This window comes from Syzygium oleosum, unplaced genomic scaffold (assembly GCF_021117445.2).
Source record: "Syzygium oleosum isolate NSW1041296 unplaced genomic scaffold, Sole_v2.1 Sole_v2.01, whole genome shotgun sequence".
Taxonomy (NCBI): Eukaryota; Viridiplantae; Streptophyta; class Magnoliopsida; order Myrtales; family Myrtaceae; genus Syzygium; species Syzygium oleosum.
The window spans coordinates 17,538,238-17,565,184 of record NW_026607485.1 but is presented as its reverse complement, the minus strand read 5'-3'; the positions used below and the strand labels follow the sequence as shown (position 1 = coordinate 17,565,184).

At 40.7% G+C, this 26,947-nt stretch overlaps 2 protein-coding genes, 1 long non-coding RNA gene and 1 pseudogene across 4 annotated transcripts; 1 reads left to right on the top strand and 3 right to left on the bottom strand.

Annotated features, from left to right (window-relative positions):
• Positions 1 to 342: 342 nt before the first annotated feature.
• LOC115681091 (crocetin glucosyltransferase 3-like) lies at positions 343 to 2,005 on the bottom strand (annotated as a pseudogene).
• A 4,031-nt stretch (positions 2,006 to 6,036) lies between these two features.
• LOC115681087 (crocetin glucosyltransferase 3-like) lies at positions 6,037 to 7,848 on the bottom strand. Its single transcript, XM_030604931.2, has one exon. It carries the CDS (start codon positions 7,752 to 7,754, stop codon positions 6,219 to 6,221), a length of 1,536 nt encoding a protein of 511 aa, XP_030460791.1. The 5' UTR covers positions 7,755 to 7,848; the 3' UTR covers positions 6,037 to 6,218.
• Positions 7,849 to 11,495: 3,647 nt separating this feature from the next.
• LOC130138220 (uncharacterized) lies at positions 11,496 to 17,444 on the top strand. Of its 2 annotated transcripts, XR_008816628.1 has the most exons (5): positions 11,496 to 12,076; positions 12,145 to 12,256; positions 12,370 to 12,472; positions 16,473 to 16,753; positions 16,896 to 17,444. It is a non-coding gene; the product is annotated as an uncharacterized LOC130138220 (long non-coding RNA). The 2 variants fall into 2 exon arrangements; XR_008816627.1 differs by lacking the exons at positions 16,473 to 16,753; positions 16,896 to 17,444 and having other exon boundaries at positions 12,370 to 12,762.
• An 8,711-nt stretch (positions 17,445 to 26,155) lies between these two features.
• LOC115681140 (transcription factor IBH1-like) lies at positions 26,156 to 26,635 on the bottom strand. Its single transcript, XM_030604985.2, has one exon. It carries the CDS (start codon positions 26,633 to 26,635, stop codon positions 26,156 to 26,158), a length of 480 nt encoding a protein of 159 aa, XP_030460845.2.
• Positions 26,636 to 26,947: the final 312 nt, after the last annotated feature.

The window sequence follows — 26,947 nt, the reverse complement described above, 5'->3', positions numbered from 1 at the left end:
AGAAGAGAAGTAGAGTAAGTAGGAGCAGTGTTCCTTTTAGAGTAGAGTAGGAGCAGAGTATATTAACATTTTCAATGTCACCGCCAGCACTATTTTTAGACTTCCGACAACAGTTTAGGATATGAATTTTTACGACATGACATTTGAAATTGTTGCACCTCAAAATATCATAAATATTGTCGGACACATAATGTAAGTATTAGACTTGCAGAATATATTCTTGTTCAATATACACGGAATATTTCATGACATAACTATTAAGTGTAGAGGTTACATTGTACTCAGGAAAAAGAGGTGTGCTCAGGAAAAGAGAGCATAGTCCCAATTCTTCTGTTTTATTGCTTGAGGACTTGATTGTGACCTATGGAATCTATCCTAGTGGTTAACATGTGCCAGAATTTTTAGCTGTCTTATAATTTGACCATTCTTTTTTAGCGATGATGGACTCAGGGACGAGGAGGATGCACCGTTTGTGGAGTCACCCAATATGGTCGTCACGAATTCATCCATGGCCTTGACACCAGACCCCTTCTCATCATCACTGCCTTCTTTCACAGCTTCCCTCATTTGTCGCATCACTGCATTGGCCCTCTTCTTCATCTCCCCTCCTTTTCCCTCCTCGTCCATCACCATTTTGATCACCTGCTTCACTTCCTCGGCTTCGATCCGGCTCTCGAACCCGCGCGTAAGCTCCACGCACACCCCCGTCTCCTCGACCATCATCTTGGCATCGTACGCCTGCTCAGCTGCCATCGGCCACCCCACGATGGGCACCCCCTGACTCAGGCTCTCCATGATTGAGTTCCATTCGCAGTGGCTCAGGAATGCCCCTGTCGAGCCGTGCAAGAGGATCTCCAATTGTGGCGCCCAATTCCACACCGGCAAGCCCTGCTTGCTCCCGGTCATTCGGTCCTCGAACCCTGGTGGCAGCCACTCGGGTCGGAATTCACCTTTAATATCGAAACCAAGCGGTGGCCTAATGACCCAAATGAAGGCTTGCCACTTGATTCCAACCCAATGGCTAACTGCATCATCTGGCTAGCACTTATAGTGTTTTGTGAACCAAAGGAAATGTACAAAACAGAGTTTGGACGATGTGAATTGAGGAAGTCTCCGCATTTCTCTAGGGACACTCCAAGAGCTTTTCCCGTATGCTTTTGGAGGGATTTCAATCTTGAGTTGGGAGAGATTGGTGATGATTTTTGTAGCATGTGAGAAGGGAGAAGTGGACCAATGGCCCAAACAGGGAGCTTCAAGTACTTTTTCAGGAGATCTGACCCGAGAGGTTCAATTTCCTCAACTGAATTGCAAAACCACCCATTGGAGGCCAAAGAAAGCTTTGAGCTGAACCTGAAAGAACTTGGACCACTCATCGGTAGCGTCTGTCTCTCGAATGAATTGGTGGAGCTGAGAGCGGTGGAACCGGCACCGTTCGGGAAATCCGGGCACTGCGAACTCCTCAGCATCAGTCGAGCGGTGTGGGAAGTGAAGCCAGAGGGAGATATAGGCCAGAGTGCCATATGCGCTGCCTGTGGTGAAGGCGATGCTCTTTGTCCCAAGCCTCCTGGCAATGCTCACGGACCACCCGAAGAACACGTCCGAGATCACGCAAAGAGGTGGCCGGCCCACTTCTGTGGTTATGTCGGAGATGAGGCGCTCTACAGGAGCAGCGAGGGACGCAGATGAGTGGGAAAGAGCCATGATCTGATTGGGCAGCAAGTTCTCGGTGTTCTCGGTGTTGGGGGGCAACCTGTGGTCGGAGCTGCGGAACGGGAGCACAAGGAAGCCGATTCCGGAGTCGGCGTCGGAGGTGGACATGGTGGAGCGGAGGTACCGGAGATTCAGGGGAGTGGTGGCGAGAGTGATGACAAATGGGGTTTGGCAGCGTATACGGTGGGCGAGGGCGAGGAAGGGGATGAGATGGCCATGTGTCATGAAAGGTAGCATCACTATGCGGCCATGAGATGGAGATCGAGAATCATCCATCGGGTCTTGTTGCTTCTAAGAAAACCTCAACTCAATGTGGTGTTGTTACATGCTCAAAAAGTACGAAGAGTTTTGATTGTGCGGTTCATGATTGGATTGTATTCATTGTTGTGCTTGGTTTTGTTCCTTTTCGGGAAAGCTATCACGGACTGCAAAAGTCCAATGGTTGTCATCCACTTGAACACTGCCACTATGGCCAAGACATTCTGTCCTTTTACATTTTCCCTTTTTCGGCAATCTCGTCGGACATGTTATTTTGTGAACGAATTGTGGCAAGATAGGCGATTGCGTTGCCCTTTGTGTCTTTACTATTTTGTTTTGGGTGGATAAACTTGAACTGGCAGCTCAAAAATGGTCGTTCTTCCTAACCCTCCGACGTGGGTTTGGGCGGTGTAGTAAATAGAGCTATGAAAAAAGATGAAATTCGATGAAAACGGTTTGAAACACCCACATCACTTTTTATAAGTAGATTGTTAATTGTTACAGAAAAATATATTTTACTATTTAAATGTCATAACACTCTACCTTACGTAAAGATTCACATTTGGTCTAAGATTAGATTGTGCCAATTTGATTCAAAGGTAAATAAAAAGTCTCGAAAATTTTGAACTCGGGAACTCCATCCTCCCGTAGTGTCTTCCATCCATTTCCTTCGATCCTTTATTCTCCTTAGGAATTAAAGTCAAGATCTCTCCCCATCCTTCGATCCTCTTTTCTCCTTATATACAACGCGTTAGTGTTGACATAATTAAACTTTATACTATTTTATGGAGATTGAAAGATTCATTTCAACAAGAGCCCTTAATCTATCAACTACTTATGAGTTTAAATAACGATATGTGGTCACCGTACGCATGTCAATTGATAAATAGAACTCGTATATAAGTGGATGTGTTTATTGGAAAAATAAAAAGGATAAAAGATAAAGAATTAATATCACGAAAAATCACAAATTGATACACTTGTGACAAATTTACCAAAAACTAATTTTTAACTACCAAAAACCCCAAACTGGTACACTTATACCCTCCGGTAAATTGGATTAATACCATGAATAATTACAAACTGGTAAATCCGTGACAAACGGAAGGGTAAAACCTGAAACTGGTATACCTGTCTACTGCCACATGACATCTAACTCAATAAAGGTAAAATTCAACAAAAACTAACGGAATCGTGGTATTAACCCAAACTTATATCTATGCAACATATTTACCCACTGTGAGACATTTACCTTAAACTTTTTTATGACATAAAAAATCCCAAGTTAAGCCCATTGTAATACATTTACTCGAAACCTTTTTTTGTGATGTAAAAAACTCCAAACTTATATCTATGCAACATATTTACCCCTGTCAAAGTTCCGTCAAGTGATTTTTCAACCAAAACAACGTCGTTATTATTTCACTTAATTAATGTAGATGTCATGTCAACAATGTTTGCTTTCTAGCGTCTATGTAGGCAGATTTTAACGGATTTCATTGACAGAACTTTGAAGGAAGGTAAATGTATCATGCAGGTACAAGTTTGGGATTTTTTGTGTCATTGAAAATATTTTACGGTAAATGTGTCACATTGGGCATAATTTATGATTGTTGGTAGCTTTTGCCGATAAATTTATCTACTGCAATGGACATACAAAAAGAAAGAAAGCATGATACATTCAAACACTCACAAAAATAGGCGAATCAACCCAAGAAATGCGCCGGACTATCTGATATTGCCCATCATCAAATGCCTATGCATGGATGGTGGTGTAAGAATTATCTTTTCATGAGATCAAATTCAACACTGCTGATAAGCTGAGTCTTTACATCTGTATAAAGAACAGACAAGTTAAGCCTTTGCGTGCGAGAGTCGTTTGTACTGCATTTTGATTTAGTTCAGTCATCTTGGTTTGTGATGTGACCCTTTGCTCGCCGCCACCATAAGAAGGCTGGACGACCCTCGTTCGGTGCCTTCCTCTCTCTGACTTTTAATCTTTTCTTCTTAAATTTTCAGTGCTTTTCCTATGTGGTGTCAAACAGCATATAACAAATACCATAAAAAAACTATCGCAAGGGACTTTATATCCAAAGAAAGCTGACTGAGTTGACAGAGTTCTCTACGTGCAATTTTTGTTTTTGTAAATTTTAGAACTCAAATGAACAAAGTGAAAATTTCAAAAGACGAGTGCACGAATGGCACAAGTTTTTATGGTCATATGTGAAAATAATTTCCAGTCTGGATCATTTGATCACCCGAATTTGTCTAAGAATATTCCAGGTGTATGAGATTAACAAAGAGAGTTCAGGGTTCGGAATTTGTCTTTTCAAAGTCGATATCTTTATCATAAAAAATTACGTTAACTTGAGCATATCTGCTAAAGTGGCAGAACAAATATTGAACTTTATACACTTTGGATTCTAAAGAATACAGATCTACATCAGTGCCCTTAAATAATTTAAAAGGGCATCGTTGACAAAATTATTGTCTAGATTTAAGTTTTGGGATTTTTTTATATATTATATGACATAATTTTTATGGGAAAATGACATAACAAGTGTCATAACTTTCAGACGACATTCACGTCAGTGCCAAATCTCTTCTTTTTTTTTTGGGGATTACTTGGGTGCCACATTGATGAAAAATCGATCACTGAAATGTCTTCGACAGTAAACTCTCGCTATTCGTCCTATTAATAAAATTTTACTTCCTACATGGCTTTCGAAACAAAATTTGATGTCCAATGTGGACAAAGGACAAGAAGACAAGGTAAATGGTCCAATTAACTTACCAATTTATCTTCTCTTCTCCAGACCAAAAACAAAAAAATACCTTCTCTTCTCCTCCTCCTTCTTTGTCTTGGTCTTGATCTTCTTTACTAAAGACCTTGGAACAAAAAAAGGAACAAATATCACACACAACTCTCTCTCTCTCTCTCTCTCGATCTTGACTTTCAATCTGTTGCTTTCGGGACGAGGAGGACAGCGGGTGAAGCCACGATGTCGCAGACGAGGTCGGAGAACTTGCCATTCTTTGTATAGTGGCTGGGACGAGAGCTTTGAGTTGAGGCTGCTTCAAGGGCTTTGTGGGGTTTGGAAACGGAGATGAAGTGGAGTTGAGTCTGTGGTTGTTGTGGTGTGAGAATCGGACATTGGAGGAGGTGATTCCATGAAAGCTCAAGCACATTGAAATTGCAACATACGAGAGGAAGGAGACGGAAGAGAACCCCCACCCACCTCCAGGAGATGTGTGGAGTTCACTGCCACAGAGAAACGTTAGCAGGTTCGCTTGTTAATTTGGGGCAAACAAATGAACCAAACGAACCTTCTAGCACTAATTTTGCCGACTTCGCTTACCCGGCGAGCTACGTCGTACGGTTTATGTTAAAATATTGTCACGTTGGATTTTCCGGCTACACACATCGCCGATGGTACTGAAATGATTGATTTTAACAAAGTGACACTCAAATGATCTCAAAAATGTTGTGGCACTGACGTGAGCGTCGGGCACTTGTGATGTCCTTTTCCTCAATTTTTGCATTTGACATAATTTCCTGGATATTGTCGGATTAGTTTTGGACGGATTGTATGGTTACATAATTTTGTTGTAACTCAACTGGATCACCTGTAGAAATTACACAACGCAGATGTAATTTGGACCAAAGTAAATGTAATTTTTGGGACTTCAATTATGTTGGACCGCTATGTTTGCTCCGAATTAGGTTTCAGAAAATGAGTGGCAGTGGAGCATGAAAAGCTTAGCAGTTTGGTTGGTTGCTGTAATCCGAATGTGTTTCATGGCGGACACGTCAATAGAAATCCATTCCATTTGCCGATCTGACGACAAGACGAGAATTTTTCACTTAGGGTTCATGTTGGCTAAAGCTATTTCTGATTCTCCGGCGACAGTTTTAGATATGAATTATTATGACATAGGAAGTTATCGCACCTCAAAACTTCGTAAATATTGTCAGGCACATGATGTAAGTATTAGACGCGAAGAATATTTTCTTGTTTAATACACGCGGAATATTTCAAGACAGAACTGTAAAGCATAGAGGTTGGATTATACCTGAATGAAAAGTGCTGCATTCAAGAAAGAGCAAAATCCTTATCCTTCGGTTCTATGGCTTGAGGACATGACTGTCACCTGTAGAATCTATCCGAGTCGATTAACATGTGCTAAGTGACTCGATTTTCTAGTTTTGTCTTCATAATTTGACAGACCTTTTCTGAGTGATGATTGACTCAAGAGGAAGAGGATGTATACTTTGTAGAGACACCCAAAATGGTCCTCACGAATTCATCCATGGCCTCGACACTAGACCCCTTCTCATCATCACTGCCTATTTTCACAGCTTCTCTCATTTGCAGCATCGCTGCACTGGCCCTCTTCTTCATCTCCCCTCCTTTTGCCTCCTCTTCCATCACCAATTCGATCGCTTGCTTCACTCTCTCAGCATCAATCTGGCTCTCGTACCCACGAGTAAGCTCCACACAAACCCCCATCTCCTCGACCATCATCTTGACGTTGTATGCCTGCTCGGCCCCCATGGGCCACCCAATGATCGGCACCCCCTGGCTCAGGCTCTCCATGATTGAGTTCCACCCGCAGTGGCTCAGGAATGCCCCCGTCGAGTCGTGCGAGAGGATCTCCAATTGTGGCGCCCAATTCCGCACCAGCAAACCCTGCTTGCTCCCGGTCATTCGGTCCTCGAACCCTGGTGGCAACCACTCAGGTCGGAACTCACCTTTAATGTCGAAACCGAGCGGCGGCCTAATGACCCAAATGAAAGGCTTGCCACTTGATTCCAATCCAAAGGCTAATTGCATCATCTGGCAAGGACTTATAGTGTTTTGTGAACCAAAGGAAATGTACAAAACAGAGTTTGGACCATGTGAATTGAGGAAGTCTAGGCATTTCTCTAGGGACACTCCTAGATCTTTTCCCGTACGCTTTTGGAGGGATTTTAGTGTTGAGTCGGCAGAGATTGGTGATGATTTTCGAAGCATGTGAGAAGGGACTAGTGGACCAATGGCCCAAACAGGGCGCCTCAAGTACTTCCTCAAGAGATCAAGCCCAAGAGGCTCAATTTCCTCAAATGAATTGCACAACCAACCATCAGAGGCCAAAGAGAGCTTGAGCTGAACCTGAAAGAACTTGGACCACTCACCGGTAGCGTCTGCCTCTCGGATGAACCGGTGGAGCTGAGAGCGGTGGAACCGACACCGTTCAGGAAATCCGGGCACCGAGAACTCCTCAGCATCAGTGGAGCGATGCGGGAGGTGAAGCCAGAGGGAGACGTAGGCCAGAGTGCCGTATGCTCCGCATGTGGTGAAGGCGATGCTCTTCGTCCCAAGTCTCCTGGCGATGTCCACGGACCACCCAAAGACCACGTCCGAGATCATGCACAGAGGTGGCCGGCCCTCTTCAGTAATTATGTCGGAGATAAGGTGTTCTACGGGGGCAGCGAGAGACACAGATGAATGGCAAAGCACCACGATCTGATTGAGCAGCAAGTTCTCGGTGTTCTCAGTGCTGGGGGGCAACCCGTGGTCGGAGCTGCAGAATGGGAGCTCATAGAGGCGGATTCCAGAGTCTGCGTCGGAGGGGGTCATGGTGGAGCGGAGGTACCGGAGGTTAAGGGGAGTGGTGGCGAGAGTGACGACAAAGGGGGTTTGGCGGCAGATGCAACGGGCGAGGGCGAGGAAGGGGATGAGATGGCCATGGGCCATGAAAGGTAGCATCACTATGTGGCCACGAGATTGAGACTGAGAATCCATTGAGTCTTGTGGGTTCCAAGAAAACCTCAAATCAATATCTTGTTATATGCTCGGGAAGAAGTACACCGTCGTGTGAACGGTTGTTGTTTTGTTGTTTTGTTGTGTTCGTTCTGTGAAACCTTTTATAGACAGCACGCTACAATGGATGTCATCCATTTGAAAATTTGTCATCTTTATGAAAATTTGTTTCTTATAGAAGCTTATCATTTGTCATTGCTGATGTCGGCAATATAGAAGACTATGATTTGCGTGGACGGGGGTGCTCGAAATGGTTTGTAGAGACCATTCTTCCTAGTCATATTTCTTTGTAATCACGTGCACCTCATCGTAATTTCTTTTTCAACTATCGGTATATCACATCGGCGTGACACATAATCCGAATAAAGAACACATGATATTATTTCGCGTCAAAATTGGGGATTGCGTTGCCCTTGTGTTGGGGTCAGCAATTTTGTTGCTCTTCTGTACTTTTCTTTTACGTTGGAGGTGACAAATTTGAACCGGCAGCTCGAAATATTCAATCTACCGAACGGTCTAATGGGGGGTCTGACGGCGTAGTACATGGAGCCATGAGAAAGCTGACATTTGAAGATAGATTATTGGAAGCACCAAAAGTTAGGTAAGACTCTTTTGTCTTATTGTAAGAGTTAAATTTTATTTTAGGTTGTATTATTAGTGCCAAAATTAATAATAAAAGTGTATTTCATAATAGCTTGTTAAAATATCATAGATGTAATTAGTAGTTTACCGACTAATATTAGGTTATCAAGTCTCATTTGAATTGTTTTTTTTTTTTTTGGTTCAGTAACTATTATATTGACTTATCACTTTTGTTTGCATTGCTTGCCCATCATTAATCTTATCAATTCTTTTTAGAAATCACTAAACTCAATCAGAGTAACCCACTTTTCTCCGACTATGTTATAACTTTCGTTTGTCTTGCTTGCCCATTTTTTAAACTAGTCAACCAACCTCAATTAGAGTGATAACTATTTTTTTTTCCAACTAAGTCAGCAACTTAGTTTGCATTACCTACTCCTATTGATTCAGTTACCAATATTAATTTGATTTTTTTTGTAAATATTAAGTTATCTTATTTCCAACAAAAAACATAAGATTCTCCTATTACTTTTCTATTGGGTTACCACTTTTCTTTGCCTTGTTTACTAACTTTTCAATTGTATCAATTAGTTTTTAGAAACTATCAACGTCAATTAGAGAGATTAACAACTTTTCTCAAGTTACTGATTAGGTTTGCGTTGCCAACTTTTATTTGAGCTGGTGGCCATCATATGGGTTCCAAGAAAACCTCAACTAATTTTGTTGTTATATGCTCGAAAAGTACACTTCCGTGTGCATGGTTGTTGTTTTGTATTTTGTTGCCGAGCTTTGTTTTGTATGTTACTTTAGATCCAATCCAGATTTTACCCTAATTTTTTTGTCTCATAAAAAACCCTCAAGTTTAAGTCCAATCCCAATTCTATTCTAAAATTTTTTTTTGTCCCGTGAAAACTTCCACTTTAGGTCATGTCCCAATTCTATCGTCTAGTTTCAGTTTTTCCAATTTCATAAGAAACTATCAACTTTTACTTGAATCACAAATCTGCCCCTGTTAAACCTCCATCCAAAATTTCTCTTTGACAATCGAGAGATGAAAAACTCATAAGCACAAGCTGTTCAAGCATCTTGAGCCAAGTGTCCTAAGAGCGAGCTCTTCGACCACAAGAGATGTAACACTCCTAAGCACGAGAGATTGAAGACCGAGCACAAAATCGAAGATCTCCAAACAAGATGGAAGGAAGAATCTCTCAAGAGTGAAAGCCATTGAAGAAAGCCAACTCCAATTGCTCTTTTTTTTTACCCAAATTTCAAATCCAAGAAGAAGTTGTTTGGGCTAATGTGGAAATTCATCTCTAAAAAATGTCTTCTTGGATATGAAATTTGACAAAAAAAAAAAACTAGAGAAATAATGTGAAAATGACATGTAAGATCATTAAGGGCGATTTTGGACGGAGGGTTAATGGGAGTAGATTTAGGACTCAAGTAAAATTTTTTGGTGATTTTTTATGAGGCAAAAAAATTAGGATAAAATTGGAACTGAACCTAAAGTTGGATTTTTTTAACAAAAAAATTTGGTAGAATTGGGACTGGATCTAAAGATGAAGGTTTTTTATGAGATAAAAGAAGTTTATGGTAGAATTGAGACTGAACCTAAAGTTTGGAGTTTTTTATAAGACAAAAAAAAGTTTAGAGTAGAATTGAACCGGAGCTAAAGTTTTGGGGTTTTTTTAGGGTATTAGCCCAATATTTTATAGACAGCACAATTTAATGGTTATTATCTATTCAAACACCGCAACTATAACATTGTTACACTATAACATTGTTTCCTTGTTTTGCCCTTTTCGATGCACCCTGCGACGGACATAGTATTTGTCATGCTGATGTGATCTATGAGACTTGGCTAACTAGAGGTAGCAAATGAATTGATTCTATTAAAGTTCAATTGGCTTGGATTAAGGCCTAATTCCTAAGGATCATTGAACTAAAACACCTAAACATGGAAGATCTATTTGAATTAACAATCAATCAACTAAAATCACATCAAATTTAACTTGAGGAAGTCAAGGCCAGCAAGGAATTGACGTTTTAAAGTTACCAAACTTGCACTTGACTTTCAATTTTAGTAAACAATCCAAATTCTATAATCAATTAGATGTTAATTTCAACAAATTCAATCATATCCTAATTTAGGATTGATCATAGATTGAAGATATTACTACAATTTTATACTAAGATCAACCTAAGTGCCTCAGGATAATCCTTCGGAATTAATACAAACACTTAAGCTCTTACCTTTGTTTGGGATCACCGGCGAACAATCAAGAGAATTGGTTGAATTGAGATAATTTTGGCGACTATTGGAGGCAATGACCACCACGACAACGCCAAGGACCAGCCAGGGAAGCTAGTTGCAAGAAGGATCCAGCAAGTCGTCGTTGGAATGGAGTCGGAAATTAGCCAGAACCTTGCCAGTGAGAAGACGCCGACAAGAAGAGAGTGAGAGAGTTTTTCTTTTGTGCTCTTCCTAGAGAGAGTTCTTTTCTCCAAATTTTTTTTATAAGAATGGCTAAATTAGATAAAATAAAATAAAAAATCGGTCCTAGGAGTTAAGAGGGAAATTTTGGACGAAAAAAATCAAATTTGGAATTAATCCTAGTCCTACAACATAACTTGTGATCATATGATTGAAGTTTCTTGCTTAATGAGTAAGGAAGGAGGTGATTGGCCTTTGTAATGTCACATGGATGGGTGACATGGCACATCCTAAGGTCTAGATTATAGTGGAAATAACTGGCTAAGATTGGTGGTATTAAGGATTGATGATATAGAATTTTAATTTTAATAATTTGGGAAAATGGTATTTTGGTAATTAGGGAGAGGGGGCCGGCCATGGGTCTATGGGTTGGAATTTAGTGACTTTTTGGTTGACTTGGGTCAACCTTGGTCAAATTGGGTTGACCTAGACTTCCCATTGCCTTAGTTGTCTTTGAATTAATCCATGAGCTTGTTTTACTTCGTTTGTTTAGCCCATTGGGCTGAATCAGGTCAAGTCAACCGAGTTAACCTAGCCTGACCTTGTCAGTCCTGATTCGTTGTTTTATGTTTATTTCCTCGAATAATCCAAATTGTGCACAAATTGATATTGAAATTGAATTAATTTGGCATAGTGGGATTTTTTTTTTTTGGTCAAAAAGTAAAATGTTTCATTAATTAACTAACAAAAGGATAACATAAGTTATGGGTTTCTGAACATAAAAGATCCCGTAGAGATAATGGCGGTTTTACAAGCCAATCTTGCGGTAGGGCTTTCTTGCGATGTGTTTTGGCTAAGAAATCTGCCACTTGATTTGATTCGCGTGGGTTGTAGACAAGCTCCACAGCTTTTAACCGAGATAGCTTTTGTTTGCATTCTTCAAGGATAGCCTGAATCTCCCACGGGCCCGGAGTCTGGCCCATTATGATGTCCACCAAAGATAAGCTGTCAGAACTCACCACCACGTGCAGATCAACACTTCTCTGCATATCAGTTCTGCTTTTCCACAGATCAGTTTCATCTTCTAAGTACAATAGAGCCGCATGCAAAGCTAGGGTTTCGACTTCCATCACCGAGGAGGCTACCACACTTTTAGCAAAACCACCCACAACTCTCCCAGTAGAATCTCGGCAGATCCCGGCAACGGCACCCACCCTCTCGCCTTCGACGATTGACCCGTCGATGTTTAGTTTTAATCCGCCGGTCTCTGGAGGAGTCCACGAAACAGGTGAGTTCCCCTTTCGCTTTTCTCTGTTGATCACTTTGGGGTTCCAACGCTTGAAGTTTTTGTCTAAGGCACATGCTTCGTCGACTATCAAGCTTGGATCTGGACTTCGATTCTGAAAGATGATTCTGTTTCGAGCCAACCAAATTTTCCACAATACCCCGGCGACCAGCTCAGGTGACGGTAAGTCTGTATTTTGTAGCAAAATTTCCAACAGCCACTTGTCGATTCTAGTAATTCCGTAGCGAGAGATCTGTATTTGCAGTCGGTAGTCTGATCAAACTGCTTTTGTCCAGTCGCAAAGTAAGAATAGATGCTCCACTGATTCAGGGGTTTGGCTGCAAACAGGGCAAAGGGGATCTGGCGTTATTGTTCTCTTGCACAGGTTCTCACGAGTTGGTAAGCTATTCTGGCACACACTCCAAATGAAGTGCTTGATTTTTGGCATGGTATTGAGGTTCCAGATTTTCTGCCATAAGGATTTGGGAAATTGATACGAGGAGGAGGCCTGGTTGTGATTCTGCTGATATTCTGATGGTTGCATTCTGTTATAGGAGTCTTTTACAGTGTATTTCCCTATTTTATTCCCTGCCCACACTAACACATCTTCTTTGGGAGTAGAGCTCAGTGGTATAGCCGTGATTTCCTCTACTATATGCTCGCTGAAAAGAGAATTTAGTTTCTGTTCATCCCAACATTGCTTTCCCTGAACGAACAATTCTTCGACTCTTTGGGGGTCTTCTGAATTAGTTGGTCCTCCGATCAAACCCTGGGGTAACCACCTATCTTCATGAATTCTGATTGATTTCCCATTGCCAATGACCCATCTGATTGATGGGTAGATGGTGTCTCTCCCCATTAACAAACTTTGCCATCCCCACGATGGTCGGGAGCCTTTGTTAGCGTTCCAAAGTTAGCTCTGGGAAAATAGAGTCCTTTAATGAGTTGACTCCATAGGGCTGAGGGGGATTGGACTAGTCTCCAGGCTTGCTTCCCCAACATGGCTTTGTTGAATGTTATGAGATCCCTGAATCCAAGGCCACCCTCCGTTTTCCTTAACTTGAGTACCTTCCAGTTCTTCCAATGAATGCCCGTCTTTGATCCATTCTGTTTCCACCAAAACGAAGCTATTTTTTGTTCAATCGCTCTACAAACGGAGAGGGGAATCTTAAAAATTGACATCGCATATTGAGGTATAGCTTGCACTACGGATTTTATCAAAGTCTCCTTTCCCGCCCTTGAAATAAGCTTTTCCTTCCAACCCTCTAATTTCATGTTGACCCTAGCCAGTATCCAGGCAAACATTTGCTTCTTTGAGGTCCCCCAATCGGAAGGAATGCCTAGGTACTTCCCAGTCTTTTCTATCACAGGAACTCTCAACTCCTTGGCCATGTTTTTCTTCAGATCAGGTGGGCAGCCATTGCTAAAATAAATCCCTGACTTGTTCAAGTTTATTGCTTGGCCGGTTGCAAAACAATATTGATTCAAAACCCCTGCTAGATTCTGACATTCACTAATTTTCCCGTCTAAGAAAAATATGGCATCATCAGCGAACAGTAGATGCGAGAGTGTTGGACAAAAACTGTTCAATTTAATTCCTTTTATGCTGCCGTCTTCCAAAGCTTTATGCAAAAGATGGGACAAGACATTAGCCATAATGATAAAAAGATAGGGGGAGAGTGGGTCACCTTGTCTAATGCCTCGAGATGGTTGAAAGTACTCTTGAGGTTCCCCATTAACTTTCACACTGAAAGTGATGGAGGAGACGCAATTCATAACCATAGTCACCCATTTCTCATTGAAACCCATTTTTAGCATGCAAGCCCCCAGAAAATCCCATTCCACTCTATCGTAAGCCTTTTGCATATCAAGTTTTAGAACCGCCTGAAATTTTTTCTTTCTCTTCCTGATTCTCAATTGGTGCAAAACCTCCTGTACAATCAGTATATTGTCCTGGATTTGGCGTCCACTGATGAACGCGCTTTGCTCCATGGTAATGATTCCAGGGAGCCAAGGTTTCAATCGATTTGCCAAGACTTTGGAAATGATTTTATAGCGACGTTGCGAGGCTTATGGGTCTATACTTGACTCATGTTTTCGGGTTTGGGACTTTGGGGATCAAAGTGATGAGAGTTTTGTTGATCTTTGGGTCAAGCGAGCCCGAGTCAAAGAAGTTCTGGACCATTTGGAAGATGTCATACTGAATGAGCTCCCGTGATGTTGGTAGAACTGGCCATTTAGTCCGTCAGGTCCTGGGGCTTTTGTTGGGGCTATTTGAAAAACAGCGTTCCTCACCTCCTCCATCGTCATTGGTGCCAGTAAAGCCTCATTCATACTCTCCTCAACTATGCATGGGCATTGATCCAACACTGGTTGGAAATTCCTTGATCCCGTGGTGGAATAAAGAGAGCGATAGTACTCGGTTATATGCTTTTTCAGTACTGTCTCATCTCGACTCCACGTGGATTCGTCAATTTTCAGCATAGATATTTTATTTCTTTGTCTCCTTTGCACCGTTGTGGCATGAAAAAACTTGGTATTTCTATCTCCCCAATTCAGCCAGTTGATGTGAGATCTTAATCCCCAATACAGTTCCTCCTGCCTCCATAGCTTTTCGATTTTCCCCTTGACAGCCCGAATTTTATCTTTGGTAGATTCCCCCGATCTCCTATTTGTGAGTGCCACTAGCTGTTTTTTTAGATCTTCAATTTGGCGATACGCATTGGAAAACTTTTGACGACTCCATGTAGATAGGGCCTTGGTAACTTTTTCTAGTTTAGCTGCAACTTCCCCCTGCTGGGAGTGTGTGTCTAGCCAGGCTTTGGTAACAATTTTATCATATTCTGTATCATCCACCCAATAAGCTTCAAATTTGAACTCTTTTTTCCGTGCTTCATAATTTGGGTAGAGCGAAAGAAGGATTGGACAATGATCGGAGCCAATGGCCGGTAGTGCAAAAGCTTCCGCAGTTGGGAACGAAACCCTCCAATCTAAGTTACTGAGCACTCGGTCGAGCCTTTTTTTAACCAAGTTAACCCCCTCTCTATTGTTGGACCATGTAAACGCACATCCCTTACTTTCAATATCCAAAAGTGAGCAGTCATATAGAAAATCTCGAAAAGCAACTTGTCTGTAGTAATCCGCTTCTCTCTTTCCCTCTTTCTCCCAATTGTATAGAACTTCGTTGAAATCACCCAGGCAAACCCAAGGAAGGTGGTTGGAGTAATGTATGGTTCTCATATGTTGCCATAGGTGCAATCTCTCCTGGAAATTAGTAGAAGCATGCAGAAAAGTGAGTCTCATGGCTGTCCCGCTTCTCGGTTCTTTGCAAATTACGTCAATAAACTCAGCCGAGCTGGCAACTACGTTTGGGGAAACCTCATCATTCCAAAAGAGTGCTAAGCCCCCGGCGATACCTCTCGGTTCCACCACCTTCGAATGCTGAAAATCGAGTCACCTACGAATACTATCCACCATCATCTCTTTATTTTTAGTTTCCATCAAAAACACCATAACGGGCCTTTCTTGAGCCACAATGGCTCGCAGTGACTGGAATGTCAGGGGTGTGCCCAACCCCTGACAATTCCAGCTCAATAGCTTCATTTAATCTCCGGTGGCTTATTAGGGCTAGCCACCACAGCCCACTCACGCCTGTCTTCAGCCATATGAATAGGGGTTTCCAGCAAGAAAGATTCGTCTAGAGACTTGGAGCTTGTGCTACCCAATCCATATGGGTTGTACCTCCTTAGTTTCTTGGTAGGAGGGGTTTTTTTCCCCGCTTTACCTTTCTTCCGCCACCCTTCTTGTACATCCATGCCTACCTCCTCTCTTGGGGAGTCCAGTAAAAATAGCTGAGTCTGCTTTCCTGAATGTTGAGTGATTTCCAGAGTAGGGGTTAAATCGGGTGCACTCTCATAGGGTATGTCTACACTGCTCTTTCTTTTTGTTGAGATATCTATTGGTAGGTGGTCATGAAGTGGAGTTTCGGGGGTCATTTCCTCCTCCTCCATGATAGGTAGCTGGTCCCCATAGAATAACTCCCAATACGGGCTGTATTCCCTGACTTCTGCCTTTAGCCATTGTCCAAATTTGCCTTTAATGTTTTTCTCCAATCCAGATTCTTCGTATGGCACGATTTTGCAATAGGTAGCATAATGGCCTATCCTTCCGCAGGAATAGCAAAAGTGAGGTAGACGTTCGTATTTGAAGTCCACCCAAATCTTTTTTCCCCCCACATTGATAAATGTTCCTGACTTCAAGGGTGCAGCCAACTCCTTTTCCACCCTTGCTTTTCCCAGGATGAGTGACCCATTTGCTTTTGCATCTAGTCTAACTTCATGCACTGTTCCCACTTTTGATGCCATAGATTTAATGATATCTTCTGTTACTCTTTCAATAGGGATCCCAAGGAAGTGGACCCAAAAGGCACAACGGGAGAAGTCGTAACAATGCACTGGGGTATTTGGTTCCCATTGCTTAAGGATCAATAAGTTGCTGGAAAAAGACCAAGGTCCCGCCTCCAAGACCCTTTTCTTCTCTGCTTCTGAATTGAAGATAAAGGAGAAGAAGCCTGGCTCAATTTGGCCACAGGTTACTGTGTCAGATCTCCATGCCCTCTTCATAGTGCTTTGAAAGGCTTGGAAGTTGACGTTGGGCTTTGAGTAGAGCTTCCCAAATAAGGTGAGTCGACATTCTTTCAGCTTATCCTCTGGAATTTCTTCATCTACCTCCACTACATCATCCTCTGACCAGAGGTCACCCAGCCTCTTAATGAGAGCTGCCACTCTTAGCTCATTCTCAGAAATTCTTTCCATTTTAACAGCAAATCAGCAGAGAAGTATAGCAAAACCACCTACTACCAGTACCTTACTACGAGACCTCTTGGGAATCTCCCCAATCAACTGAAGGCTATTGTGACTAAAGCGAGCAGGGCATCCCGTGAGACTGGAGGATGCTCACTGCTGGGATGGAGAAAGAAATAGCAGGTGAAGGCAGTACCTCGAAGCTGGGCGACAGTGAACTTACCACAAGTTTGGTCGACATCTAGCACCTGGTTCTCTCTTGAATCGTAGACTGAGTGGAGAATGCCGACTGGATAGATGACTGAAATGGAAAATAAGTTGTTTATATGGAGATCTGGAAGGTTCCGTAGAGGGAATGAAGGGAGCTCTATCTTAGATGTTGGAAGGGACAACGGTGGAGGTGTTTTTCATATTAGGGTTTGGGGCTGTGGAATTGGGGGCGAATGGATAATGTTAGCAGGAACTCCATTGTTGCGGAGGATGGTTGATCTGGGCATGGTGAGGGTTGTATGAGATTAAGGTTTTTTGGAAAAGGGGGTTCTAGGGCAAACTATCACCATGGATAGAGAGAGAGCTCTTAAGAGGAAGAGAGAAATTAGGAAGTGAGAAAAAAGGTAGAATTGCATAGTGGGATTTAAATTGTGCTATTTGACTTTATTGTGAAAAGTTACTGTAGTCCTAAGTGTTCGAACGTTGGCCATCCCATCCTAGGCTCATCGAACTTTAGCTTAAATTCTTATTGTTGCGATCCCTTGATCAAATGTCTAAAAATGGAATCAAATTAATGAAGTTTAAAAAAAACATTTTAATGAATGGTCAAAGTCTTTAATTTGACCGAAAAATCAACCTTCGATTGTTTTTATAAAAGACTGAAAATAAAATGCCTAACTATGCATGTAAGGACGAAATTGATACCTTTTTATGATTTTCACAAATTTTATGAAGTATTGACCAAGAGTTGACTTTTTAGATTTGATAAAAAAAGTCAAGCTTTGATTTATTAAGAGAATAATATTCAAATACAATCAAAAAATTCTTAGTCTCTATGTACAAATGGAACTCTAATTATGTTTAAATGACTTTTTTTTGGCTGAGAAATGGGTCCTCTCACGATTAGAAATCTCAAGTTTTAACATTATTGGACATTTGGCAAAAAATTTAAGTACGAAAAACTAATTTATTGTGAGAAAATTACCTTATGTTGTTGATGACGTTGCGACTGCAATATTTAAAAGAGTGTTGAAGAAAAACCATTATTGTCCAGTGAGGCCTCATCCAAAGTAGGCATTATATTCTTTATTGCCTACTAGTCTCTCATGCACCTATAATTTTTAATTCATCTGAAAATGTAGAGAATTCACCCCTCATAATATGGTCAATTTACGGTTTCATTTATTTGAAAACTGTGGATTGGTCGGTAGCTAATTTTTTTCGAAAGATGATATTTTGAACTTTTGTTTACTTTTACCTTAATTTGACTCAATTTGACCGGGTATAAGTTGTCAATTTAATGTTGGACTGACTCGATTTTTACATCAACAAAATTCTCGCATCCCAAACTTTTTGAAAATGCGTCCATTCCCATCTAAAAAATACTCCAAATATTTCCACTATTCACTACAAAAAGCAATAGAGAACAAACGACAGACAATTTGCAAATATGCTTGACGTACTTCCACCACAGGCCATGCAAAGAGAGCTTGTAGACCCAAATAGTGACCGCGCCTTGTGAAACTATGTCTATAGCAAAGAATAAGGAAGAGAAACACAAAGAGAAAAAGAAATCGAGGACCACGGAGACTGCAAGAATAAGAGTGCATGCCTTTGATCAGTGGCTGTGACCCATAAAAGCGAGGCGTTGGCCTTGGTGGAAGCTGGAGAATTTGTGGAGGCTTCTCATCACACGTATGTTCCGATTCGGAACCTTGAGTAGATATGATTCTACACTTTTATATACAATGACATATTACTCATATTTGATGAATTAGTGAATGTCATGATCTAATTCGTCTAAGGGCGGCAAGTCTGGTCATGTTCTTTTTTTTTTTTTTTTTCATTAGAGCAGCGTAGGAATGTCAAACAACTACGGGAGGTTGTTGCGAAATGGGCCGATCTGACTGGTGTTACGAACACTATGGAGAAACACAACCGATGTGGATGTCGTTGTTACAAAAAGACTCGATGGACGCTTTCTCAAATAACAATAGGGCTCCAATACCAAGTCAAGAAGGTGATAAAAAAAATTAAGAGAAATATATATATCATTGTCAAATGAAGAGTATACGAACCTATTTATCAGTTTTATAGGATGACTATCTAAAAGAGAAAATATCAATTACAATCAATTAAAGGAAATATATGGAATCTTCTAAATATTTCTCTAATAGAATGCATGCCCTCTATTCACTGATAATTCGGATGTAACCCTTTAGGAGTAATTCATCTAATTGGTTAGATCAAATTGGTTAGGTTTAAAATGAGAATATCTCTTTTATATGATCTCCTATAGATATCCACATATAGATACATTGACTTTACATTTCATACATCCACCCGATTCCAATCTATTTGAAAATTGCTATAATTTATTTACACATATATTTATGTATACATAAGAGCTATGTGCAGAGGAAACCGTCATATTCAACTAAATAGATATCTGTGTTATCTACATCTAAGTCTTGAAAAAAAAAAACAGATAAGATTTGCACTTATCAAATCTAAAAAATCTTATTTGGGACGAGACCATTTTAAGAGACTATCTAATATCTTGAGTTTATAATAGATCTTCTTATCTAATTTGAATTTGTAATATCTAATCTCTCTTAGAATTGGACGTGTAGCAAATCGTCCAATCTCTCTTGAATTTGAACTTGTGACACTCATCCAATTTAGTTTGAATTTCAATTAATAATTGTTAGTTTGCATTAGATTGATTTCATTGGGCAATATTTATTTGACCAGTGAATTTGGTAACTGGTGGCACAATGTTCGAACTTCAAAGTTTGAATGGACATGATGCCAAGTGTATATGACATGTGGTGTCTTATAATTGGCTTTAGTTTTCGCCAGCTAACAGAGAGAGCGCGTCACACACATTGGACTTCTATGATATCATTTGATAATTCATAATCTGGCATAGGTATAGTGAGCAAGAACTCTTGTCTTAATCATACGAAGCACACAGAAATTAAACACATAATAAAAAAGCATACTGTATAAATATGCATTATTGTCAAATATTAGGCTAATACTCTCTCCAACCACACACATGCCCCATAATACAACGTGATCAGCAGGGGGCCGGATGAGGGAGCTTGCACTTCATGGGGAGCTGCAGCGCTAGCTTCGGGTCAATCCCAAGCGAGTGCAAGAGTGTCGAGTTATCGAACTGGCAGAGACACTTCATGTCGGCATGCGAGAGCGCATCGCAGCACACGCCTGTGGGGGGCGGTGGGTCCGGTGGCATCACAGCCGGCTCGCAAGCGATCAAGCCCGAATAGGGCGCATTGCATATGGTTTGCGCATCGGCGGAACAAGCAATCACGACCATCAATCCCAACAGAAGGACCGCCTTCTTATCGGTTGCCTCCATTTTCTTTTGTCTAAGTGATGACGGACACACTCGAGTGATACTAGAGAGTCTCTCTAATATGAGGGTTATGCTTAGTTCTTAGCCATGAGAGAGAACGATGGTTCGTGTGCTTTATACAGAGAATTAGCAGGGATTATGCTTTGCAAGAGAAGTAAATATTTTCGATGATTTTTTGGCTCACAAGATGGATTTTGCCGAAAGGGATTGTCTTGCTTTGTCCACACGTTGTTGGTCTATATTTTGATGGCATGAAGACTTGGTATAAGGAGAACGGCTATGTTTGGTTTTTCTTAAATTCTTGATCATTGATCGAACCGACTTGTGATGGAGTATATTCCTTACGTAGTCCTCGTCCTTATCACGAGAGATTAAGACATGGTAATCATCGTGATTAGACTTAGAAGAACTTAGGTTTAGTTTTAGAATTCAAGTATATCCATTAAATTAAGTAATTCATTTTCTAGATTCTAGTTGCGGCAATTGCAAGGACACCCTTATGTTTTGCTCAAACTATTAATAAAGACCTCCCTCTAGCTAGTTTCGAAAGACTCATATTTTTCTCTATCATTGCTTGGAGGGCTGCTTATCAGTCTTTTGATTTGGTGAATTATAGATATCGCCATCATCTACATTTGCGTCCAGTTATGTTTGCACGCAGATGATGTATATTTTTGTGACTCATTAATCAAATGCCTCAACATTGGCATCTAAATTTTTGCTATACCACTTAGTCATTTATTGCATGAGAAAATAAAGAATCGACCCCAACCTTTAAACAAAAACAAAGATATTACATAACTTTGCATTCACATTCTACATTGCACTTAGGCATTTAGGCATTACGAACATTTTATTTGTTTAACATATAGGCATTAAATAAATTTCATCTAGCTTGGTCCAATTGTGAATTACATTTGAATTGACCCGATATGCTAACTGAATTTGGACTTACAAGAGAGGTGATGCCCTAAACTTATTGAAACCTTCAAGATCAAACCCATTTAATAAATGGGGAGCGGAGTTCATGTTTCAGACCTGAGTGATGATCTGATTTCAAAAAATCAAAACTGCTCAGGAAGCTGCCCGGCCATCTTATTCTCGCACCATCATCATCGCAGAAAAGAGGAAATGGATTGATGAGGGTGTCAATTGCATTGGGGACTCACGGTTTTTTCTTCCTTTTTTCACCTTCCTAGAGTCACACAAAGGAGAGTTATGATGAAAGAGTTGCAAGGAATCTCATTGCCCATCTCGGGCCTCAGGAAGCTTGAGCTTCTCCATATGACATCTAATCTCAAGCATGAACATTTGGTGCAAATGTGTTTTTTTCAATTCAGAGAGAGAGAGAGAGAGAGAAGCAATGGATCTTTCAAGTGGAGCAAGTGAGAGAGAGACAGAGCACAAAGAAAGGACTCATTCGTGCAGGTGTAGACGGTACAGCCTCAGAGAGCTCTTGAACATGGAGGATGGAGTTTTGAACGAGAAGCTACTGAGAGAGAGACACACACGATATCCTTTATATTTCTTTAGCCGCGTCAGATGTAAAACAACCCGTTTTGCTTCTTAGATGCCACATCAGTGCCGTTTGTATTCCGTCGTCGGCGTCAACAGCCACATAGAACTTTTAACGGTGTTCTTTCATGGAATTCTAATGGTGGTAAATGTGTCATATGAGTAAAAATTTGGAGTTTTTAGTGTCACAAAAATAATTTATGGTAAATATGCCACGGTAAGTATAATTTGGGGTTTTTTGTGGTTTTGTCCCTTCACGCTTAAACCATCGCTTGTGTTTTCACTTGATTAATTTCAGAACTTTTATTTATATGTCTGTGGTGGATATGGAGGACCCGGGCTGAAGGATTAATAAGGTTTGGAGGAGGGCCCGAATACCCACAACCAAACGGAGCCAAGCCCACGGATGGCCCGAGGCCTGACCTGGGGCCATGGCCGAGCAAGTGCAGCTTCACGTGAGCCTCCCTCTCTCTTGCTCATCTCGGGTTCTTGCCAATCAATGTGAAAGTCATGCCATTCCTGTCTTGGCCGAATCTTGGCAAGGGAGAGAGAGAGAGCATAAAAGACTGGCCGAAAATGAGAAGGTGGCAAGACAATATGGAAGAAGAGGAGAGAGCCACGAGAGGAAACAGAGAGAGAGAGAAGAGAACATTTCCTCTCTGCCAAAACAGACCTGAAGCACACATCACTTCAGGTTCGCGACCGGTTCGGTATAGTTTCTCCGATTTCGCCAAAGTCAAGGCAAGTGAGTTGCTGATCGTGGTTCATATTCATGTGATTTCTTGTCCAATCTCTGATTACGCAGCTACATGACATTCTCGGGGTTGAGATGTCCAGAGGATTAAGACAAAGCCATGTAACATACTGTTCGCTTCTTGTTTTATTTTCATGGGGTTGTAAAAGGCCATCGGCCAGAGCGGTTGGTTTTCCAATAGCGTAGAATTGCGTGCCTGCATGCTTAGAGCAACGAATGCATGGACTTGTTCACTAGTTTTTGCATGATGAACGGACGCATTTTTAGATTCAAGTTCTACATGTCTCGTTGACGTTTGGACCCACACCCTCCTATTGTTCGATAGGCTCGTGCTTCTTGTTTGCTAATTGAAACTCGAGAGTTAGCGTAAAACGAATAGGTGGCAGTGCCTCCATATAGACTTGAGGGTCACAGCAAAAGGCCTCTCGTAGAGAAAGCAGTACTAATCTCGGACACAAGGGTGTTCTAATGTAATCAAATCCCCTTACTTAGAATCTCTAGTTTATGCAGACCAGTGGCTCGAGTCTAGGTTTGAGATGTTTCTCCCACATCACCACTAGATCTTGATAGATTCATAACAGACCTTAGAATAGGTTAGTGGCGACTTTTAGATAGACATACATTACGAAATCCATGTTGTGACGCTGGCCGAATCTGGGAGGATTTAAACGCGGCCTGCGCCTTCTTTATACTTAAGGGACAAGCGCTATCTTGTCAGCCATCAACCTCCTTGAGTCCCACTTCAGGAGGTTCGCGACAAGTTGGCTATTCCATTTGGGGACTGGTTTAAAACCAAATAGAGGACTTATGCCGTTTTGTGTAATCTTTTTATTATTGTATGCACCTTAAGATACATTACTAAGGATCATGTTAAATGGTCATGTAGTTGCTAACCTTTGTTTTGTAGGTGGTAGAGGGATGAACGTTTATATTTGCAATTAGACGCGGTGTATGCACGTGTTCTTACTTTAGCACGACACATTTATGCACACATCCTGCGACTCAAAACCCCAGGTTGCATCTAGGGAGCTGAGGACAGATATGGGATGAACAAGCCGATGCTACTTGCAAGTCGCAAGTAGTAAGCGGACTTGACTCAGCTCATTTCACAGGTGGTCATGACTCGTGAAGTGGGAGCCTTAAGCCCCTAGTTTAGCACTCACCTTCGGGCGTCAAAGCTCACAAGCTTACGTGGGCATCTATGTTATTGTGCTTCCACTAGTTTGTTTCTTGGTAGCTAAACTTTGCAATTTTGTTCTCAATTAAAAAAAAAACGGGGACCACTTACGACATTGGTCTAATTCAAATGAGAGTTGGTGACTTGATTAGAGAAAAGTTTGTGAGTCATTCTAATTAAGATTGATAAATAAAACAGAGTTGGTAAATATAAGAGTTACTAAGAAATGCAAACAAAAATTTTTAAAAGATGAAAATGTTAAGAAATAAAAACATCAAATACATATTGGTAAGTACCTCACATGAGAGCTGATAACCCAAGGAATTAAAAATTAACAACTCAATAGAAAAGTTGGTTAAATCAATAAAAATCATTAAATGTTGGTAAGCAACTCAAATGAGAGCTGACAACTTCATACTAGTTAATAATTTAAATTGATAAAAGTTGATAAATCAGTCTAACATAGGTTGATAATTTCATGTTACCAAACCAAAAGTTTTGCTAAATTAACAACTTCACAAATTATCAAAACAAGTTGATAACGTTGTAAAAGTGTGGTAAGTTAGCAATATTTTACTAGGAAAAAAGTTAAAACGTCCCTTTTTTTTTAAACTAGCGGTTTTTCTGATACTTATCGACACTTATTGAAATTTACCAGCACGGAGAAAAATAACTACTTTTGGGGCTGAAAAATAGAATTCTGGACAAAAAAAATTTGGACTGGCTCATTGACCTTCTTTCTGGAGAGAGATAATGATTCTGAAACCTTGTTACATCGTAATTACCAGAAAAAAAAAATCATAATCGAAACTTCTTCCATTGCTCGAGAGTCAAGCTTGGACGGAAAGACTCATGCTTTTCTAATCTACTTTACCTCTAACATTTAATTGTTTTAGAAATTACTTTTCCAAAAGAAGTTGTGTGGATTATCATATCCTTCAATCGATAACTAAATTGTAAGGATGATGTTGGTTGTTTTTCGTGACCAAAAAACGTGTAAAAGTGGATTGATTTTAATTATAAAATTTATCGTTATTTTTTCGTGCAATATACAAAAAAATTAAAAATAAATTTATGGTCTACATCTTAAAAAGGCTAAACTACAAATGGATATGTTTACTATGCATAATCCGCTAATGTGGAGATAGAGTTTGCATCAAGATCAATAATCTACACATATGTAAATGAACTCAAACAAAAAACTACGGGACAACAACAATAAAAAGTTCAAAGAAATTATTATAAGTTTAAAAGAGAATTCAATTGGCCTTTATTATTTGTATTAATCGACGACACAATCAGATAGATGATGTTATAGGACTAATGCCATGTTTTGAAATGTCGTCTAAGCAATAAATCGACAATGACCAATGATATTTACTAAATCCGATTCAAATATATGTTTAGTAAGCATCTTGGATGAAATGATGTCTGAATGACGATTCAACGCATTATGTACATAGCCCTTCTTCACGACCATTTTTTCTTTTTCGTTGTGAAAAAAATGTTTGTGAACAAAAATTGCAAGTTAAGAGAAATGTGTGGTTAGCATATTGAGATGCCAAAAGGGAATAAACAGAGCTCTTTAATTAAAGCTTAGATAAATCAGTGTTATTAAAGCAAAATGAAATAAATGGCAAAAACCAGAACAGCCAAAGCAATAAATTGTTCTGATCACTTGCTAATTGTTTTTTTTTTCACAAACGATTAATGAATCAGAACCACAATAATACAGGTTTTATTTATTCTTTTTAGTTTACAGATAATACCCCACATATTATCTATTATAAGAGCATGGAGAGAACCAGCATGATTGACTTACCTCCACATACCATCTGAAACAGACTTCAAACAGAATCACAGATTGTTTCCACACCTGCAAGACTCCTCCATGCATTAATCCATTAACAGAGTTCAATCATAGAGAGAGAGAGAGAGAGAGAGAGAGAGTAAATTTAAGAGATATATGGATAATTATCTGCTTTCTACAAGTGAAGCTTTAGCTTCCTCTTATCTCTCTGTATCTTCTTCAATCAATCTACAAAAGGAGTGATATCCTTCTTTTTCCCTCGTATCCTTTTAAGTATTTATATGTGCATGAGAAGTAAAACCTGCTAACTGTGAACCCTTTACATGTCTCAACATCAACCCACCATGATTCTCTCTTAGCATTTAACTGTAAACCATATCATGTATACCATTCATTTTCTTTCCATTAGTAGATTTTGACCCGAATAAAACCTTAAACTGAGTACCGATCCGCTATACTCTGCATGACCTTAACCTGAGTCGCGAGGCACTGGATGAAATGACTTGTTTCCTCCAGCAAGTTGCAAAGATCCATGGCTTTCCCACCGGGGACTAGCCGCCGGAGCTCATCGGCTCGGCTCACCTCATCCAGCACCATATTTCTGGAGCCTGCTCTCTTTCTCTTCAAGCGCAAGCATCTTCGGATCTGCAAATGGCGACGGCGCCTGGCTCCGCTCCGTAGCTTCGCAAGAAGGGCTCGGCTCCAACCCCTCCTCGATCCTGCCGCACGAGCCATGCTTGAGTAGGCGGCGATCTTTATCCTCTGGGCACGTTTCCCGATATTACCTCCGGTTGCCAGTTCACACGATGACGTCCTGATCTTCACAAGGGTCTCGAGAAACCGGCGAGAGATCTTGGTTTTGAGAGAAGGTGTGTGAGGAGGGCTCATGGTCACTGGATCCTCAGGAGTCATAGAGGCCATGCAAATCCCTGAGAAACTCAACAAGACCACAGTGGGTTTTGAGGGAGAGAGACCAAGACTTTCTAGGGTATGGTGAAGAAGGAGAAGAGGGTGGCCATGAAAACCATTCCTAGTACAAACAACTAACTTTGAGGATCAACTGAGATTGGGCGTTGGGATTTTGTTTCTGACACAAGAGGGGTCATTCTTGCTTGCAAGGACAAAAGGCGAAAACCTCAGTCACATTCTGACACGAACAGATGTATTCCAAAAGTTAGAGAGAGAGAGAGGATTGAAATTGGACGGTCCAAAGAGAAGTTTAGA